Here is a 20,326-nt window from a genome sequence, read left to right as displayed (position 1 = left end):
GACAGTCCCATCTGATTGATTATTAATAAAATGTTTTATCTTATGTCTTCGGTGACTTATAACGCCATGAGACTTGCAATTGAAAATGTAGAAAGCTGGATATTCATCATCATGACTCTTGTGTTAGAAAAGTCATGACTTTTTCACCTTATTGATTGATTGATTGATTGATTTGCTAATTTATTTAATTATTGATTTATTTATTTTTGGGACGGTGTGACTTAACGGTATGGTTTTTACTTCGTACCCTAAAGGTACCGAGTTTAAATAACAATAACTGCACTGTGTGGCCTTGAGTGAGCAAGTCACCTTGCCCTAGGTCACTTTGCGGAGCTGCACTGTGGCTGACATTTGTGTTGTTTTGAGTCTTCCATCGGATTAGACCCTAGAGACAAATTTCCTCTTGGGGATGAATAAAGGGAATTTTACTTATCTTTGTTTATGGAAATTGTGTTATTTATTTATTTCCATTCAAGTGAGCTTATATATAGCGCAATATCCACTAAATGTGCTCAAAGCGCTTTACAAGGGGTCCCTGGCCAACTGCAATATTTAACAGTTGGGACGGGACATGACACCTGTTAGGCGATGTTACAATTTTTTTTAGGATGGAGACAATGCTGTAAACGGCCAGGTACTCATTTTGCACCTGAGTAAGGTGAGAAAACGTGAGTAAAGAGTCTTTTCCAAAGACCATGTGCCAAGCAGGGCTCGAACCCAGGACCTTCCGATCCGAAAGCAGGTGTCATACCACAGGACCACATAGCCGCACTTAGTTGTTAATGAATGAATTTATTTCTTTATAAATTTTGTCTCTCAGACATGTGAAGCAGCCTTCACAACATCCGGAGAGCTTGTCAGACACATTCGTTACCGCCACACATTTGAGAAACCCCATCGATGTCCCGAGTGTGACTACGCCAGTGTGGAGTTGTCCAAATTGAAAAGACACATGCGATCCCATACAGGGGAAAGGCCTTATAAGGTAATATTAGTAGTCATCGTTGGTCATGTCCTTCTTCTTTCTTCATATATATCTGCAAACCTCCTGGGGTGTGGAGTTGTCTAAATTGAAAAGACACATGCAATCCCATACAGGGGAAAGGCCTTATAAGGTAATAGTAGTCATCGTTGGTCATGTTCTTCTTCTTTCTGCATATATTCTTATTCCGACAGGCTTTCTTTTGATAATGTGTATAATTAGCGTTGGTCGTGTACTGTGTTAGGGCTTAATCTATATTATGCGCCCAGAGCCCTCCTGATGAAGGGATGTTTGGTGCACTATAAATCTATACCATTATTATTATTATTATATATCTGCAAACCACCAGGGGTGTATTGTTGCAGACTTTGGTGTGCGTGTTGGTGTTTAGAGTGGCACCGAAGAAATTCTGTTTTTGAACTGTTTAAGATTTTCAGAGCTAACTGTATCCGCAGACAGGCTGTTCCGAATTCTAATCGTTGATGGAAAAAACAACTGCTCATGGCATTGCATTCTTTGGAATTTGGAATCTGTGATCGTACCCTCTGGGTTTTCCCATTGTTGTTGCAGGTTCAAGGTCATGAAGAAATTGTTTTTGAACTGTTTAAGATTTTCAGAGCTAACTATATCTGCAGACAGGCTGTTCCGAATTCTAATATTTTGAGATTTTATATAGCGCAATATCCACTAAAATGTGCTCAAAGCGCTTTACAAGGGGTCCCTGGTCAACAGCAACATTTAACATGTAGGACGGGACATGAAGCCTGTCAGGCGATATTACAATTTTTCGGACAAAAACAACGCTGTTAACGGCCAGGTACTCATTTTACACCTGAGTACGGTGAGAGAGTGTGAGTAAAGAGCCTTTTCCAAGGACTCAACTATGCGCCGAGCGAGGCTCGAACCCAGGACCTTCCGATCCGAAAGCGAGTGTCATACCACTAGACCACATAGCCGCACTAATTGTTGATGGAAAAACGACTGCTCATGGCACTGCATTCTTGAGCGTGGAATTTGGAATCTGGGTTTTCCCATTGTTGTTGCAGGTTCAAGGTCATGGGAAACTTAAATCAGTGATGACAATGACGAGTGGCTTTATTCCCCAAACGCATATCTTGGGAATGCAATGTATAAAAAATATAGGGGGAAAAAATATTAAATTAAGTTTTATATACCGCAATATCCACTGATATTTGAGATTTATAGTGCGCCAAACATCCACTAGTTCTATCAGACCTACCTACCCAATCACTGCTAGGTGGACAGATAACTCTGTTGTCAATCTGTTTTTTTTTTAGTAACGTATTTAGGTTTTCATTGTTTTTTTTAATGTTGGCTGAAGAAGGGGTTTGAGTCCGAAACATTCGGTGCTTGGTATTTTTGTTCTTGTTTGAAGCTGTTATATTCATTTTTGTTTTTTACTTTTTTTTTTTTACATTTCGCAGCTTCTAGCAGCTTAGTCTCACTTTAATATAAATGCTCATTTATTTTATAAAGATATATTACTTAATCCTTTTTCCAGTGCTCCAGTTGTCCCTATGCCAGCCCCGATACATACAAACTCAAGAGGCACATGAGGATTCATACGGGTGAGAAGCCGTACGAATGCGAGATCTGTCATGCCAGGTTTACCCAGAGTAACAGTCTGAAGGCTCACAAGCTCATCCACTCGGGGAACAAACCCGTGTATCAATGTAGCCTCTGTCCCACCACCTGCGGTAGAAAGACGGATCTCAAGATTCATTTCAACAAGCTCCACGCTGTGGGTTTTCCCTTGGATTGTAAAAAATGTGGAAAGGCTTTCTCCGATAGGTAAGAATGATGATGCTTTCTGGGTGGGGTTGCTGACCTCCCATAGCGGGCAGGGAGGTACTTGCTGTGTCTTCTATCCCCCTATAGCTGTTTTCCAACTTGCTTTCTGTCTTTGTCTTTGAAATTACTTGGTTTTATCCTGGCCCTGGCCGGAGTCCTAGCTGGGAGGGAAACAGTCAGATGCATCATTATTGTTTTGGGAGATGATATTTTTTTCTGTGTAAATCATCTCTCTGTTATGTATTATTAATTTTGTTATTTTGCATGTATAATTTAAGCATTTTAGTGTTTTCCTCTTTGTTGGATCTTGTGCTTGTGTCCGGTTGATCTCAAACTAAGTACATTGATGGTATGCTCTTGGATTCTACATCTGATCCCTATTTGTTCCCAGTTCCCCTTTGTCTTACTTTCTCTTGGGTGCTTTAATTTTAATTCCAGAACTTTTTACTATCCCATTTTCTTCCTTTGTACTAGTGCTGATATGACCTAAATGTGTTGCAAGCGCCGTAAAACCCTTAAAAACAAACAAAACAATGATGATGCTTTTAGTTCATTTTTTAAAAGCATCCACCTGTATGGGTTTAAAATGCGGAAAGGCTCTCTCTGATAAGTAAGAATGATGATGATGCTTTTAGTTCATTTTTAAAGCATCAACTTGAATGGGTTGTTTTAAAACAAATAAAATAAAATAAAATTCCCTTTATTCATCCCATAGGGGAAATTTGTTTCTAGGGTCTATTCCCAGGGAAGACTGGAATAATCCAGGCGTCAGCAGCAGTACAGTTCTTTAGTTTTGCTTTCTCGTGGTGCTTGACAATCTCCTCTGGAATTAGTCTGATTTTTTAATTATTTTTCTCTATTTCCAGATACTCATTTAAGCAACACATGCGGTCCCATGACCTGGACAAATGCTTCAAGTGTGACCGCTGCGATTACATGGCAGCCAATGAGAAGCAATTAGAAATTCATTCCTGCGGGCACAAGAAAAAATACGATTGTGACGAGTGTCAAATGAGTTTCGTTCTAAAGAATTTTCTAGAGAAGCACAGGGCATTATTTCACAGTAACATCAGTAAAGAGTCGAGTGGAATCACTGAAGAAAAGGTAACGAGGGAGTGAGAATTTCATTCTTTTTCCTTTTGGTCTTTCTTTGAATTTTTTATTCTTTCTTTCTTTCTTTCTTTCTTTTTCTCTCATTCTTTCTTTCTTTCTTTCTTTCTTTTTCTCTCATTCATTCTTTCTTTCTCTCTCATTCTTTCTTTCTTTCTTTTTCTTTCATTCTTTACTTCTTTTACTCTCATTCTTTCATTATTTCTTTCTTACTTTCTCATTTTCTTTCATTCTTTTTTTCTTTCATTCTTTCTTTCATACTTTCTTTTTTTTCTTTCTTTTTGACTTCTTTCTTTCTTTTTGACTTCTTTCTTTTTCTCTTTCTTTCTTTCTTCTTTTTAAATTTTTTTACTCTCTCTCTCTCTCTCTCTCTCTCTCTCTCTCTCTCTCTCTCTCTCTCTCTCTCTCTCTCTCTCTCTCTCTCTCTCTCTCTCTCTCTCTCTCTCTCTCTCTCTCTCTCTCTCCCTCTCTCTACATCATGATATTAAAACGTAAACGATATACTATAAGAACAAATTTAGCCCTTCAAACGATATCTCATTAACCCTCTCCTTACCAATTATAGGAAAATCGTCACATTCGTTACGATACAACCAACATTTTTTATTATTCAAATTTCTTGTGTATACATCATAACACGAACAATGTATTTAGAGCAAATTTTGCTAAAGAGATTTTGTATCGCAATAACTTAACTGCCATTGTGTTTGAGTGATAAAAAATACATTTGTGTGTTAGTTGGGTGTGAAGTTTTGGGGAAAATCCTGGAAATGTCTGGTAAGGAGAGGGGTAAAGTAGATAAATACCAGATGAATAACAATAACATCTTAAATTTTTCCCCACACTTCTTATCTACAATTTTAAAAAAATGATATGATTGTTTTCTTGAATTTTTTGGCATTTTTTTCCTTTATTGTATGGCAGCCGGTCTTATTTTTTTCCCCTATTTTTTTTTTAAGCCTTCATTATTTAAATTATTTATTTATAATGAAGATAGCATCACTCAGGTCTTTGTTATTGTTTTTTTGCCATCCACGTTTATGAGTACTTCTCACTAAACTGTATTAAACACACTTATAAGAGTTCATGGTTACACATAGTTGTGTGCCTTGGTCCGTTATAGATAGTTCGAAGATGACGTCACACAGGTCTTAGTTATTGTTTTTTGCCATCCACGTTTATGAGTAATTCTCACTAAACTGTATTAAACACACTTATAAGAGTTCATGGTTACACATAGTTGTGTGCCTTGGTCCGTTATACTTCCGGATGGCAATGCTGTGAGCTTCTTACTTAGCCAAGCGCATCCTATCTATTTATTTACTTGCAGTCTGACTTACATTTAAACTGCAATTTCTGGGTGGGGTTCCTGACCTCCCATAGTGGGCAGGGAGGTACATGCTGTGTCTTCTATCCCCCCATACCCTTTTTCCAATTGTTTCCTATCATTGTCTTGGAATGAGATTACTCAGTTTTGTCCTGATCCTGGCCAGAGTTCCTTGGCTGGGAGGGAAACAGTCGAATGTATAGTTACAGTTTTGGGAGATGATATTTTTTCTTTGTAAATCATCTCTCTGTTATGCATTGTATTATGTTTTGTTTGCATATTATATTATATGATTTGTAAACATTTGAGTGTATTCCTCTTAGTGGGGATCTGTGCTTGTGTCTGGATGAGACTTTTAGGTGATCTCAAACTAAGTACTTTGATAGTATGCTCTTGGAATCTACATCTTTTTCCTATTTGTTCTCAATTCCCCTTTGTCTTACCTTTTCTTGTGTGCTTTTTAATTGTAATTCTAGAACTTTTTACTATCCCGTTTTCTTCCTTTTTACTGGCGCTGATATGACCTTGTGTGTTGCGAGCGCCGTAAAACCCTTAAAAACAAACAAACAAACAAACTGCAATTTAAACTGGGATTACATTGAAATGGTGTTATGATTTGATGAAGATCGCTTTATTTTTTTGAGCTTTTATATAGCGCAATATCCACTAAAATGTGCTCAAAGCGCTTTACAAGGGGTCCCTGGTCAACAGCAATATTTAACATGTAGGACGGGACATGAAGCCTGTCTGGCGATATTACAATTTTTCGGACAAAGACAACGCTGTTAACGGCCAGGTACTCATTTTACACCTGAGTACGGTGAGAGAATGTGAGTAAAGAGCCTTTTCCAAGGACTCAACTATGCGCCGAAAGCGAGTGTCATACCACTCGACCACATATTATACTTAATATTAAATATTTTTAATCGTCACAGATGAAAGATGAGCCCGACAATGGATTTTCCGACTCCGTGTTGAACGGTAAATACGACATAGCAGACCTACCCTCTGAGTCGGAGGAGAGTTCCAATTTGCTGAGTTGTGCCCCTTCCACCTCTGACACGCTCCACAAGAACATTATGCAAGACATCAAGGAGGGCAAACTAGGGGATGTTCCTCAGGTGGTCATTGTGCATCCTGACGGCTCTTCGGAGGAGATCTCTTCAAAATTGACTGTAGGATTTTTTTTTATATCCCCGTTTCCTTTCCTATTAAAAACAATTTTTTTTTTGGTTTGTTGCTTGTTATTGGGGGTCTAGATAGCTCAGTTGGTAGAGCTCTCGCTTCACACATAAGTGACCAAAGTCGAATCTGGGTTAACAAGATTTATTTTTTTTCAGATTTCCCTGTCCATCCAGCAGTGATTGGGTTGCTGGGTCTGTTAGATCTGGAAGAAAATACTTTACGATAGACTTAATGTTCTATCGTAAGTGTAGCAAGTAATTGCTATTGTCCATCCAACAGTGATTGGGTTGCTGGTGTCCTGTCCAAAAGGTAGCGAGTAATTACGATTGTCGTTTCACGCTGTAGAAACCGGGATACCAGCTCCTTGGGCCTAAGACAACTTTAAAAAAAAAAAAAGATAATTTTTAATCTTTATTCTATGTATTTAATTAATTAATTAATTAAATTTAATTATCTATGTCATTGTATGCAGTTGAAGAAATCTGCTTTTAGGTATTGTCTTTTTTGTGGATTATTCACGCCTTTGTGTTTTTGTTTATTCATATTTGTCGCCTTTCTGTTATAATATGTATATGTTATGTTATATACTTTCCAGGGAGACAAATGGAGTATTGAGGAATTGTTCTGGACAGCAACCAACAATGGTCAAACCGTGAGGTCAGACGAAGGGGACAAAGAAACACTTGTAGGGAGTATTAGCGCTGACGGCAGCCAAAAGCAAAAAGAATTCCACGAGGTGGATGCAATGACTTCCCCCTTGAGCAGTGACCCAAACATTGGCGACGGCGATACCAACATTGCCTCATCATCCACACTTACTCAGACTGCATTGGATCAAGAGAATAATTCTGCCCTGAAGGCAGAGGGAAACTGTGCAGGGAGTTCTCAGGTATCAGCCTTTTTAAATTTGTGACCCATCGTCTCAAAACGGTATTATGTCGGAATGAACCAGATGCTTGAAAGCTGAAATAAATGTTAAACTGGTCAAAAATACAAATTGTTGGCATTAACACCCTAAAATATGGTATCCATTCTCTTCAATAAAACATACAAACTCAACACAAGTCTGATTTTTCTGGCTATAAATTCAATTTTAAACATCTTAACCAACCTGACTTAATACCGTTTTGAGGCGGAGGGTCACATTTGTGAAAAAAAAGTAGTAGTCTTTCAGAGCCTGGGTGGGGGTTCCTGATCTCCCAAAGTGGGCAGGGAGGTACATACTGTGTCTCCTATTCCCTTATGTCTGTTTTCCTTTTCCAACATGCTTTCTGTCTTTGTCTACGAATGAGATTACTTGGTTTTTGTCCTGGCCTTGACCGGAGTCCTGGCTGGGAGGGAAACAGTCAAAATGCATAGTTATTGTTTTGGGAGAAGATATTTTTTTTCCTTGTATTTCATCTCTCTATTATGTATTATTATCTCTCTATTATGTATTATATTTGTTATTTTGAATTTATAATGTAAGCATTTGAGTACATTCCTCTTTGTTGGATCTTGTGTTTGTGTCCGTATGAGACTTATAGGTGATCTCAAACTAAGTACATTGGTGGTATGCTCTTGGAATCTACATCTGATCCCTATTTGTTCCCAGTTCCCCTTTGTCTTACTTTCTCTCGGGTGCTTTAATTGTAATTCTAGAACTTATTACTATTCCATTTTCTTTCTTTTTACTGGCGCTGATATGACCTTAATGTGTTGCAAGCGCCATAAAACCCTTCAAAACAAACAATCTTTCAGAGCCATTGGGCCCATGGAGGCTTGTGGAAAAACTCGTATTTAAAAATTTGGCCAGAAAACTCCTCCTTCAAATATAGATCGATTTAAACGACTCCCATCTTTGAAAAAACTCTTAAGCTTGGGATTTCTCAAAGTTTTTCCACAGTAGGGAAGTTAAGTTGTTAAATATTTTAAAAATATAACATTACCCAGTTGAGATCGTGAAATTCATATAATTTGCTTAAAATATGAAAGTGACAAAGTTTTATAAGTTGTACAAAGTATACTTTTAGGTCAGGCAGAAAGAAAAAATACAAGAAAGAAAAACAACTTATTTTCCATAGAGTAAACTTTTCCAATCGGAGAGTTATATTTTTCTTTTTTTTTTTTTCCTCTTTGTCTGACGATGAAACAGACGTAGAAAAGTGATTGGAACAGGCACCTATGTTGATAATAACAGAAAATGAAGTGAGTAGAAAGGGCAGCGCTGGGGGCTCGAACCTGAGACCTTACTGATACGACAACTCCGTCTGGCCTTGAGAGGGATTCTACACAGTTGATGCCATCCACCACACCTATTGTCTTCCGGCACTTTTCTACTCTCTTCATTTTCTGTTAACGTAACAGACACAACTTTTCAAATTTCACTTTCTATGAATTCTTCGTCTTAGTAGTAGTCCCTTAAAGTCATAAGACCCACGGAGCTAGAGTTTATCCCCGTTTTCCCATAGCGTTCAATAGCATATATAGCAATTGCTTGCTACCCTTTGGATAGAACAGTGGTCTATTTCAAAAGCGGGAGTTCAAGTATCTTATACTCACTTTTTATTTTGACTCAAATTCTAAATGTAAACCTAATATTTTTTATTTTAAACTTTACCCTCTCCTTATCAACAATAATGTAAATGTTGCTGCTCGAAGCTCGAAGAAATAAATAACACTTCATGAATTCATCTTAACAACGCCACGGCCACATTATCTCATTCATCTGTAGTGTTTCATTCATCCTGTTTTGTTGATAAAGGGGAAACCCGAGACGTCCATTTTATCTGTTTTCGTATATTAAATTGAAGCTTACATTCAATTTCACATTGCTACTTACCAACAATAGGAAAATTTGCACCTTTGTTTTTCAATCTTCAATCTTCAGTGGCTTGCATTTGCAAAAGGCCCCCACGGGCCCATCATTGTAAGTGTTCAGTTACAGTCCAATCAAAACAGGGAACAGTCACAGATTACTTTGTTTTTGTTTTTTTTTGTTTGTTTTTTTTTAATTTAAGAGTTTTACAGCGCTTGAAACACATTAAGGTCATATCAGCGCCAGTAGAAAGGAAGAAAATGGGATAGTAAAAAGTTCTAGAATGACAATAAAGCATCCAAGAAAAGGGAAGACAAAGGGGAATTGGTTCAAATAAGAAACAGGTGTAGATTCCAAAAGCACTCTATCAAAGTACTTAGTTTGAGATCACTAAAAGTCTCATCCAGACAACAGATTACTTTGACGAGCTAGTGCATTCAATATACTGTTCTGAAAGTTTCCAAGCATTCAGTGTTCCTTATGTCCGTTGGCAGGACATTCCAGTTGTTTATAGAACAGTTTGTTTTACGATACAGCCGATACTTTTCTCATTTTGATTTCTTATCCGCATCACAAAATTTAAAAAATTTTTTTCGTTAAAGTTTCTAATAATTTTTTTTAAAAACTAGAGCATTTATATAGCACAATATCCACCAAACGTGCTCAAAGCACTTTTCAAATGGTCCTTATCAACAGCAAGACGTAACATATAGTACGAGACATGATGCCTGTTAGGTGATATTACATTTTATTTTGACAAGAGACAATGCTAGTAGCCAGGTACTCATTTTACACCTGAGTCTGGTGAGAGAATGTGAGTAAAGTGCCTTTTCGAAGGACTCATTTATGCACTGAGTGAGTCTCGAACCCAGGACCATTATGATCCGAAAGCGAGTGTCATACCACTAGACCACATAGCTGCACAAACACTCTGTTGTAGAGCTCAATTTGATAAAGAAATTGTGTACCTTAAGAACTTTCTGCTTTTGTGTTTAAGTGATAAAAAACGTATTTTGTGTTTTAGTTGGATGTGAAGTGTTGGCGAAGATCATGGAAATAGCTGATAAGGAGAGAGTTACGGTTCAACTCCACATAATACCGTTTTGAAATGAATGGTCACTTATGTAATCTGCATTTTTTGCTAAATTGGGACCTAAAATTTGCCAAAATTTGCCAAAAAAAACCCCAAAATGTGCCAAGAAATTTGCCAAAAAAATTTGCCGCACTTTGGGTCCTAATTTGAAGATTTTTTGACGAAACGATCCATGACTGAAGTTGGAAGTGTAAGTGACTCGATTTATTTGACTTGAGAAATGAAATGACTGTGAATAGCATTGTTACAAAGATTTTAAAGGATCATTATCCGTAGAGAGTAGCTTCCCTTGGTTTGGGACCAGGCAAAGCTACAACATTTCTCAAGTTTCGCAATTTTTTTTTCGTTATTTTGTTTTCGCTTCTTTTTTTTCCCAAAATTTGCCACGCGATTTGCCAATTTTCCCAAAATTTGTCACGATTTGCCAAAATTTGCAGATCGCCCTGATATTTGCGGCCGCAAAAAATGCAGATGACAGACTTATATAAAAATTACGGAGTGGCTATTCGTCAGTACTGACCCCCAGGCGTTGGCACCTGCGGGTCAGTACTGACGAACAGGCACCGGCGTCTGGGGGTCAGTCCTGACTAATACTATTACTATTACTTGTACTGATGCCAATTGGTCAGTTCTGACCTGGCCACGGGCGTTGACGGTACCAAAATTATGGAAAAATGCCATTTTTTAAAATAACTTGCTCTACGACAAATAAATCAGCATTTCCTGTCCCATACTAGTCGCAGGGAAGCCCTTGTTTTCACTAAATCTTTTTGTCGGTTTACGTGAGATTTGTTTAATAAATATATCAATTAATTAAACAAGTGAAATTGTCCAATCCTGAGAAAAAGACCAAATTTGGTGTTGAAACGCCAAACTGGAAGCCCTATATTTCGGTTCATCCAACGCGCATGCTCACTGCACTGATGCGTGGCGCCAGAACTGAAAGTGAAAGCTCTTTCATTGTCTCGTTTTTCTTCATTCCTGCCATTTGAAATTCGGCTTGCTCGCATCTTACTGAGACAGGAAAAGTAGAAAACGGTAAGGGCTGCCTGAAGCCGGTGATCGTAAAATACTAACGAAAGAGTGAAAATGAAAGGCTTCGTATGGGAACAAAACAGACAATGGACGTTTCGGGTACAAACCCTTCTTTAACACAACAATACACAAATAAACGTGGAAAACAAATAAAATATAATGAAAAATAACTTGTATCATCTGTACTCAATGGTGGTTGGAGTATGAATGAAATGTTAGCGTGGGTAGAGGATAGGGTGCCCCAGGGGGGTGATCTGATTGATAAGAAAAGGTCAGCGTCAGGGAACAGAACCTTCCAGAAAATAATGGAAGATAAAAGACATATAAGTAAAAGTAGTAGTAGTAGTAGTAGTAGTAGCAGTAGTGGTAGTAGTAGTGAGTGGTAGTAGTAGTAATAGAATGGACAAAGTATTATAAAAGAATCGTAACAGGAAATATTATATAACACATTTTCCTCTATTTTTCTTTAAATTAAGCTATAACGAAAATATACGGGGAAAAAAAACAATAAAAACAAAATAACCCAAAGAAATAGAATGGACAACATAAAATAAAAAAGAATCTTACGGTGGCTTGAAATAACAAGTCATATCGTTGCCCCAACGGCATCTAACGCGTTAGAAATCAAACTTATCTAAGTGACCAAGTGTTACTGTGTGCCATCGGATAAGTTGGCCTGAGAGCCTGGAATTTTAATTGTTTTGTTTTTTTAATGGTGACGAATAAGTGCGAAGAGGTCTTTGCACTGACGAACAGGTCCGATGTACGTCAGTGCTGATCAATGGTGGGCGGTGGCACAGACCGAAGAGAGGTTGTCTGTGGGCGGTGGCACCTGTTGTTCAATACTGACCAATAGACACCAGGTTATTGGTCAGTACTGACCTCCAGGCACTGGCGTCTGTTCGTCAGTACTGACCCGCATGTGCTAGCGCCTGGGAGTCAGTACTGACCAATAGCCCTAGCCTAAAAATTATTCATGTTTTTCAGTTATGTGAGGCCAGTACCCAAGCTGAGATAGAATCGGACACGGATTCAAGTGGTGAAACACCTGACCATTGCAGTAATGCCCTGATGGAAGTTGACGACCCAGCTAAGGTAATTATAGTTGAGAGCGAGCGGGTATATCGACATGGTCGGGACCGCGAAAAAATGTCACTATAATATAAGCATGATGTTGAAATCTTTAGAAAAACTTGTTCTTGTTAAAATTAGGAATCAGTTTATGCCATTGAGTGATAGTCATCAATTTGCTTACAAACCAGGACGTGGCGTAGAGGATGCCATTTTGCTGTTTACAAACAACATCTACAGGCATCTAGATCACGCTAGGAGCTATTGCAGATTGCTTTTTGCAGATTTTTCTTCAGCGTTCAATACAATGCAACCTCAGTTGGTTGTTCAAAAATTGACTAGTCTGAATTTAAACAAGTATATAATTGCTTGGGTGCTCGAATTTCTTACGGAGAGAGCACAATATGTTCAATTAGGGCAAAACAAATCTTCCTGTATAACTACAAATACTGGTGCTCCTCAAGGTTGTGTATTGTCCCCTGTATTATTCACAATATACACGAATGACTGTAGAAGTCAAAACCTGAGTGTACCTTTAATAAAGTTTGCAGATGACACCGCTCTTCAAGGCCTCATAACAAATGGCAACGAAGTGGCTTATAGGCAAGAAATTGATAGATTTGTGTCTTGGTGTGATGCCCACCACCTAGAGCTTAACATAAGCAAGACAAAGGAGCTAGTGATTGACTTTAGGAGAGTGAAGGAACCGATAGAACCGTTAAAATTAAAGGACCAATTCGTCCAGCGAGTTCCTCACTACAAATACCTTGGTGTAACGATTGATGACAGGCTCAAGTGGGATGAACACTTGAAAATAATTAGGCATAAGATGTGCAGACGTACATATTTTTTATCGAAACTCTCTCAGTTTAGAATAGATAAAACCCTCTGCACATTATTTTATAGAGCAGTAATCGAAAGTGTTTTGTCATTTTGTATAACAGCTTGGGGAGGCAATTGCTTAGCAGTGGAAAGGAACAAAATAAATTCAAATATTAAAAAATCCATTAAACGCTATATAAATGATGTTGACGATGTAGATCTTTTATACGAGAAATTTTGTATAAATAAAATAACTAAAATATTAAATGACCAGTATCATCCACTAAGACCATCAATTATTATGTCAGAAAGAAGTGGTCGCCCTTTCTCTATTTCAACGAAAACAGAGAGACACCGAAAATCTTTTCTGCCGTCCAGTATTAGGCTTTATAACAACAAGCAATAATCATTTTATATAATTATTTCTCATTTTTACTTTTTAAAAATATAAATATTAATTTATTAATTTATTTGTTTTGCAATCTTTTCAATTTTCAATTTATAGTGACAGTTTTAACTATTTTACAGTGTTGAAATTATTCATATTATAAAGCGCAGCTCTGGTTATAGAGCTGCTCCTTTTTTTATATATATACATCCTATTTCCATTGTATTTTTATCTTATGTGTAAATTATAACACGTCTGTACAAAAAATTTCCTTTTTGGGATGCAATAAAGTATTATTATTATTATTATTATTATTATTATTATTATTATTATTATTATTATTATTATTATTATTATTATTATTATTATTATTATATATCAGTTATTCTAAAAGATAAAAGGGAAACAAATGAGAACATGCCAGAAAATAACAAGGGAAGTCAATATTGATGGTTCGGTGGTCTTTAAAATCTGTTTTCCAATTGCTTTCTGTCTTTCTCTTGAAATGAGATTACTTAGTGTTGTCCTGACCCTAGCCGGAGTCCTAAGCTGGGAGAGAAACAGTCGAATGTATAGGTATAGTTTTGGGAGATGATATTTTTTTTCCCTTGTAAATCATCTCTCTGTTATGTACTGTTATTATTTTTTTAACATATGATTTATAAACATTTGAGTGTGCTCCTCTTAGTGGGATCTTGTGCTTGAGTCTGGGTGAGACTTTTATGTAATCTCAAACTAAGTACATTGATAGTGTGCTCTTGGAATCTACATCTGTTCCCTATTTCAACCATTTCCTCTATGTCTTACTTTTTCCTCCAGTCCTTTTAATTGTACATCTGGAATGTTTTTACTATCCAATTTTTTTCTCCTTTTTACTGTCGCTGATATGACCTAAATGTGCTGCAAGCGCCGTAAAACCCTTAAAATCAAACAAACAAAAAATATCCAAAGGATAGCAAGCGATTGCTATTATCCATTTCACGCCACAGAAACCAGGATACTGGGTGGGGATCCTGACCTCCTATAGTGGGCAGGGAGGTACATGGTGTGTCTTCTATCCCCCCATACCCGTTTTCCAATTGTTTCCTGTCATTGTCTTGGAATGAGATTACTTAATTTTGTCCTGACCCTTGCCGAGGTTTCTTGGTTGGGAGGGAAACAGTCGAGTGTATATTATAGTTTTGAGAGATGATATTTTTTTCCTTGTAAATCATCTCTCTGTTATGCATTGTATTATGTTGAGTTTACATATTATATTATATGATTGGTAAACATTTGAGTGTATCACTCTTAGTTGGGACCTGTGCTTGTGTCTGGATCTCAAACTAAGTACTTTGACGGTGTGCTCTTGGAATCTACATCTGTTCCCTATTTGAACCAATTCCCCTTTGACTTAGCTTTTCTGCTTTAATTGTAATTCTAGAACTTTTTACTATCCAATTTTCTTCCTTTTTACTGCGCTGATATGACCGTAATGTGTTGCCAGGGCCGTAAAACCCTTAAAAACAAAAACAATTGTCGAAATTTAGTTTCAAATCTTTTTTACTCATTTTGGTCCGTCTCTATGGGACACCATTCCACAGAGCATTTGAGAATCCAAAATCATTGTTTTCAAGAAATCCTTGAAAGCATTTCTTTTTTGATGTCATGTATTTTCTATACTGTTTTGTGTTGAGATGTAATTTAAAGCACCAAGAGCCTCATTGTTGAGGATACCGTGCGCTCTATAAGAGTATTATTATTATTTTTATTATTATAATTATTATTATTATTATTATTATTATTATTATTATTATTATTATTATTATTATTATTATTATCATTATTATTATTATTATTATTATTATTATTATTATTATTACTCTTCTGCTTTTCTCTTTGTTTAATTTTCTTTTTTGTCTTTCTTAAAAATGTTTTTATTCTTATTATTTCCTTGAAACAGTCAAAAGAGCTCTCATCTGGTATGGAGGCTAACCTAAATGTTTCTCAAGGAAAGAAGCAAAATTCTAAATTTGGACCATCATCAGCATCAAAATGTGTAACTCCAAAAACAGTGATATCCACATTTTCCACAACCACCCAAGCCCAAGATCATCAAATGACTGCAACTAATGATTCATCATCAGTAGAACAAATTTCAACATCCTCCTCCTCCTCATTTTCATCATCCTCCATTACAGGCAGCAACAGCCAAAGTTACCTAAAATCTCTTATCATGAAAAAGCCCAGTGTGATAAAGTCACCTCCAAACTCGTCATTATTGTTGTCATCACCATCCTCTTCAATCTCATTATCATCATCAATATCATCTCCAAGCAAGAAAATGACCTCGTTGTTTCAACTACCCAACAAACCCATATCCAGTCTCTCTACCAACCCGAATCTCGTAGTAAAGCAGAACTCGGGGGGACAACAGTTCTCGTTACTAAAAAATTTAGATATCAATTCATCATCTTCGTCGCCGCTGATATCATCTTCATCATCAACGTTGTCGTCATCGCAGTCACTCTCATCATCAAACAGTACGACACTACCACTCCAATCAACAATATTATCTCAATTGATAAGTGATAATACAACTTCTGGTAACGATTCAGTTGTTAAACTTTTTAGCACTGTCTTTTCCTCGTCAGGAAGCCGAATCAATTGTAACATAAGTACTAATTCTAACTTTGATGTGGTCGATACAGGATCTACCCAAGTTGTCACTTCGTCCTTACACGCTTCTGAGAGCACATTGAACAATTCCAATACTTTTTCTCTGAATGAAAACAACAAAACACCCCAGATCATTACGTCTGCCGTTTCTATGAATGATTCCACAGCATCCAGCGGACACAATAACATTGAGAGTAATGCAACTACCCAAAGAGTACTTGAAAATGAGACTGGATCTATTTCTTCGTCTCAGTCTGACAAGCAGGAATTTAATATAAGTGCATCGAAAGCTCAAAACGATCAGTTTGTGAATTCGACAAATGAAAATGAAAATGTCCATGACAAAGAAATAACATCTTCTATTTTACCTACAGCAAGTCCGTTTGCTCCGGCTACAGTTGCAGCAAGTGATTCTTCGAAGATGGAACAACATTTCCATCATTCTCATCCTGATACTGAGTATAATAGTACCGGAAAATCGAGTTCTCCCCCAAGTAGTTCATTGAGTGTATTAAAAGGGACTTCCTTTGCAACCGCTGCCAGCGAAAATGTGAAAACGGAACTCGCAGCTCTTTTGCGCAGTAGAGAAAATGATCAGAACCCCTCAAAAGCTTCTCAGTCCACCAAAAGTGCTGATTATGACGAAAGTAATAGGAAAATAAAAGTTGAGGAAGTTGAATCGAAACATTTAGATGTTGCTCTTCCTGATGTATCTATATTGACTTTGGAAAAAGTGGTCGATGAAGAGTCCCAGACGAAAATAACTACTGATAATAATGTGAGTGGATCATCGGAGGAGGAGGCCTCTGGAGACGTTACAACTGCTCAGACTGCGGTCGCCAAGCCTGTGATTATAAATGATACCCAAAAGGATGATGATGCAAAGACACCATCATCATCAAAACCTGAACAAAGATCTACAGATGCTGGGTCTGAAGTGAATGCTGTTGTTGTTGTACCTCCTCCATCACAGTCACCAGCTTTGAATAAAAAAGGGTATGAGTAGATAAAATGATATATCATTTAAAAAAAAATAAATTTTAAACTTGTATTTATATTAGCGCAAAATCCACTTAACGCACTCGAAGGGGTCCCTAGCCAACAGCAACACTTAACATGAAAGACGAGACATGACGTGATATGTTAGGCGGTATTACAAATTATTTTTTTCCCCGACAGAGACAATGCTATTTATGGCCAGGTACTCATTTTATAAAAGTGAGTGGAGCAGGCACTTATGTTGGTAACAACAAGAGATGAAGTGAGTGCCAGAAGACAATAAAGAATAAAACTCATTTTATAGCTGAGTATGGTGAGAGAATGCGAGTAAAGAGCCTTCTCCAAGGACTCAACTCAACTATGCGTGGCTCAGAGCAGGACTCAAACCCAGGTCCTCATTTTACACCTGAGTACAGTCTTTTCCAAGGACTCAACTATGTACCGAGCGAGGCTTGAACCCAGGACCTTCCGATCCGAAAGCGAGTGTCATACCACAAGACTACATAGCCACACATTATATGCTATTTATACTATTAATATTAATATTATTCTGACCTCCTTGTCCACCCAGGAGTGATTGGATAGCTAGGTCTATTAGACCTGTTGGAAAGTACTTTGTGGTAGACTAGTTAACTACCCAAAGGGTAGCAAGCAATTGTTATTGTCCGCTCCACTCTATAGAAATCTGGATACTCTGGAGGACTAATTTTTTTACTTTAGATCAAAATATTTTCTTTAAAAATTGGCTTTGATTATTTACAATGTATGTAATATCTGATTAGGAATGATATTATTCTTAATCATTTTTTCTTACTTTAGAAATTAAATATTCAACACGTGTTGTAGTTCACAACTTCCAGCAGCTAATTTCCACCCAACAGTGATTAGCTTCATTAGATTGATGGGTTTTATGTATGTTCTGGCAGAAAGTACTCTCAAAAGATTTGCGTCTTATTCAGAAGTGGCTGACAATTATAGATAAGGACTGTTTCAAGCCAAATATATTGATATATCTGTCCATCTATCTATCTATCTATCTATCTATCTATCTATCTGTCTGTCTGTCTGTCTGTCTGTTTGTCTATCTATCTATCTATCTGTCTGTCTGTCTGTCTGTCTGTTTATCTATCTATCTATCTATCTATCTATCTATCTGTCTGTCTGTCTGTCTGTCTGTTTGTCTATCTATCAATCTATCTATCTATCTATCTATCTAACTATCTTTATTATCTATTTATCTATCTGTCTGTCTAATAATAATAATAAAGATGATAATAAATAATAATAAAGATGATAAATAATAATAATAATAATAATAATAATAATAATAATAATAATAATAAAAATAACAACAAAAAATGAGAATAATAATAATAATAGTGTAATATCAATAATGATAATAATAATAATAATAATAATAATAATAATAATAATAATAATAATAATAATAATAATAATAATAATAATAATAATAATAATAATAATAATGATAATAATAATAATAATAATAATAATAATAATAATAATAATAATAATAATAATAATAATAATATAATAATAATAATGATATAATAATAATAATAATAATAATAATAATAATAATAATAATAATAATAATAATAATAATAATAATAATAATGATAATAATAATAATAATAATGATAATAATAATAATAATAATGATAATAATAATAATAATAATAATAATAATAATAATAATAATAATAATAATAATAATAATAATAATAATAATAATAATAACAACAACAAAATGAGAATAATAATAATAATAATAATATTATCAATAATAATAATAATAGTAATAATAATAATAATAATAATAATAATAATAATAATAATAATAATAATAATAATAATAATAATAATAATAATAATAGTAATAACAACAACAATGAGAATAATATAATGATAATAATATTAATAATAACCGAGTATTTTTTTTTCTTGTTATTTGTTATTTCCCAGTAAATTGAACAAGCGGCATGCGGATATGGACCAGTCTTTGGTAGTGCCGGGAAAACGTGTGAGGAAAGCTCTGGTCAAAGTCAGCCTGTGAGAAATGGATTATACTTACCATTATAATCAAAATATACTCGTGTATAGAGAAGGTGAGGGGAAATGGAATTCAACTTTATAGCTTGTTGCATTTGAATTTGAATCTGATATGAGAACAAAGTATGTTTCTGAATGGTCTTTCCTCTTCATTATTTTCCCCCATCTTCTTCTTCTTCTTCTTCTTCTTCTTCTTCTTTTTCTTCTTCTTTTTCTTCTTTTTTTTCTTCTTCTTCTTCTTCTTCTTCTTCTTCTTCTTCTCTTCTTCTTCTTCTTCTTCTTCTTCTTCTTCTTCTTCTCTTCTTCTTTCTTCTTCTTCGTCTTCTTCTTCTTCTTCTTCTTCTTCTTCTTCTTCTTCTCCTTCACCTTCTTCTTCAAAAGTGAGAATCACCCCCTGTTTATTTTTTTACTGAAATGTGTATGTATCTGAGATATATTTCTATATTCTCTTGACGTCTTGGGCTATAGTTGCGATGGGTTAGAAAATTTGTGATGTGTCCTCTCAGTCTGGTACAGAATGCGTCATTTTGTGAAATTGCTTAAAACTCATTTTTAACATTTATAAAAGTCAACTTTCAAACAATATTTGAATTGAATTATATGTCCACCAAAGAATTTGTTTCAATTTCAAAATTTTGTATTTCTGATAGGGTTATATTTATATATGTATTGCACATTTCTACATGACCCGGATAGTGGTATTGTGCTCTGTGAAACGGAGATTCCTACATCCTTTTAATAATAATAATGATGATAATGTACTTTATTCATCCAAAAGGAAATTTTTGTACAGACGTATAAAATGCCGACAATGATACATACCCGACTAGTGTAATAATATTGTAGGCTGTAAGAATGGTGACTCCTAGATATTTGTATTCTACTACCTGCTCTACTTTTTCATTTTTAATAGTAATATGGTCTTTTGTATTCTTATCTTTTATAAAGTCTATAATTAATTCTTTGATCTTACT

At 35.7% G+C, this 20,326-nt stretch overlaps 1 protein-coding gene across 2 annotated transcripts in view; it reads left to right on the top strand.

Annotated features, from left to right (window-relative positions):
- LOC144977510 (uncharacterized) overlaps positions 1-19,507 on the top strand; it is a 32,046-nt gene extending 12,539 nt beyond the window's left edge. Inside the window, exons 8-15 of one of the 2 annotated variants that reach the window (XM_078922809.1) lie at positions 821-985; positions 2,505-2,794; positions 3,661-3,898; positions 6,167-6,406; positions 7,012-7,305; positions 12,329-12,436; positions 15,565-17,276; positions 19,266-19,507. In XM_078922809.1, the coding sequence (XP_078778935.1) occupies positions 821-985; positions 2,505-2,794; positions 3,661-3,898; positions 6,167-6,406; positions 7,012-7,305; positions 12,329-12,436; positions 15,565-17,276; positions 19,266-19,356 (3,138 nt within the window). In that variant the 3' untranslated portion in view covers positions 19,357-19,507. Of the gene's footprint in view, positions 1-820; positions 986-2,504; positions 2,795-3,660; positions 3,899-6,166; positions 6,407-7,011; positions 7,306-12,328; positions 12,437-15,564; positions 17,319-19,265 lie in introns of those variants that run through there. The other variant, XM_078922810.1, reaches the window with a different exon arrangement.
- The last annotated feature ends 819 nt before the right edge of the window (positions 19,508-20,326 follow it).

This window comes from Berghia stephanieae, chromosome 7 (genome assembly GCF_034508935.2).
Source record: "Berghia stephanieae isolate SIO BIC M18660-M18661 chromosome 7, UCSD_Bste_1.3, whole genome shotgun sequence".
Taxonomy (NCBI): domain Eukaryota; kingdom Metazoa; phylum Mollusca; class Gastropoda; order Nudibranchia; family Aeolidiidae; genus Berghia; species Berghia stephanieae.
Note: the sequence above shows the minus strand (reverse complement) of the source record. Positions and strands in the feature narration are given on the sequence as shown.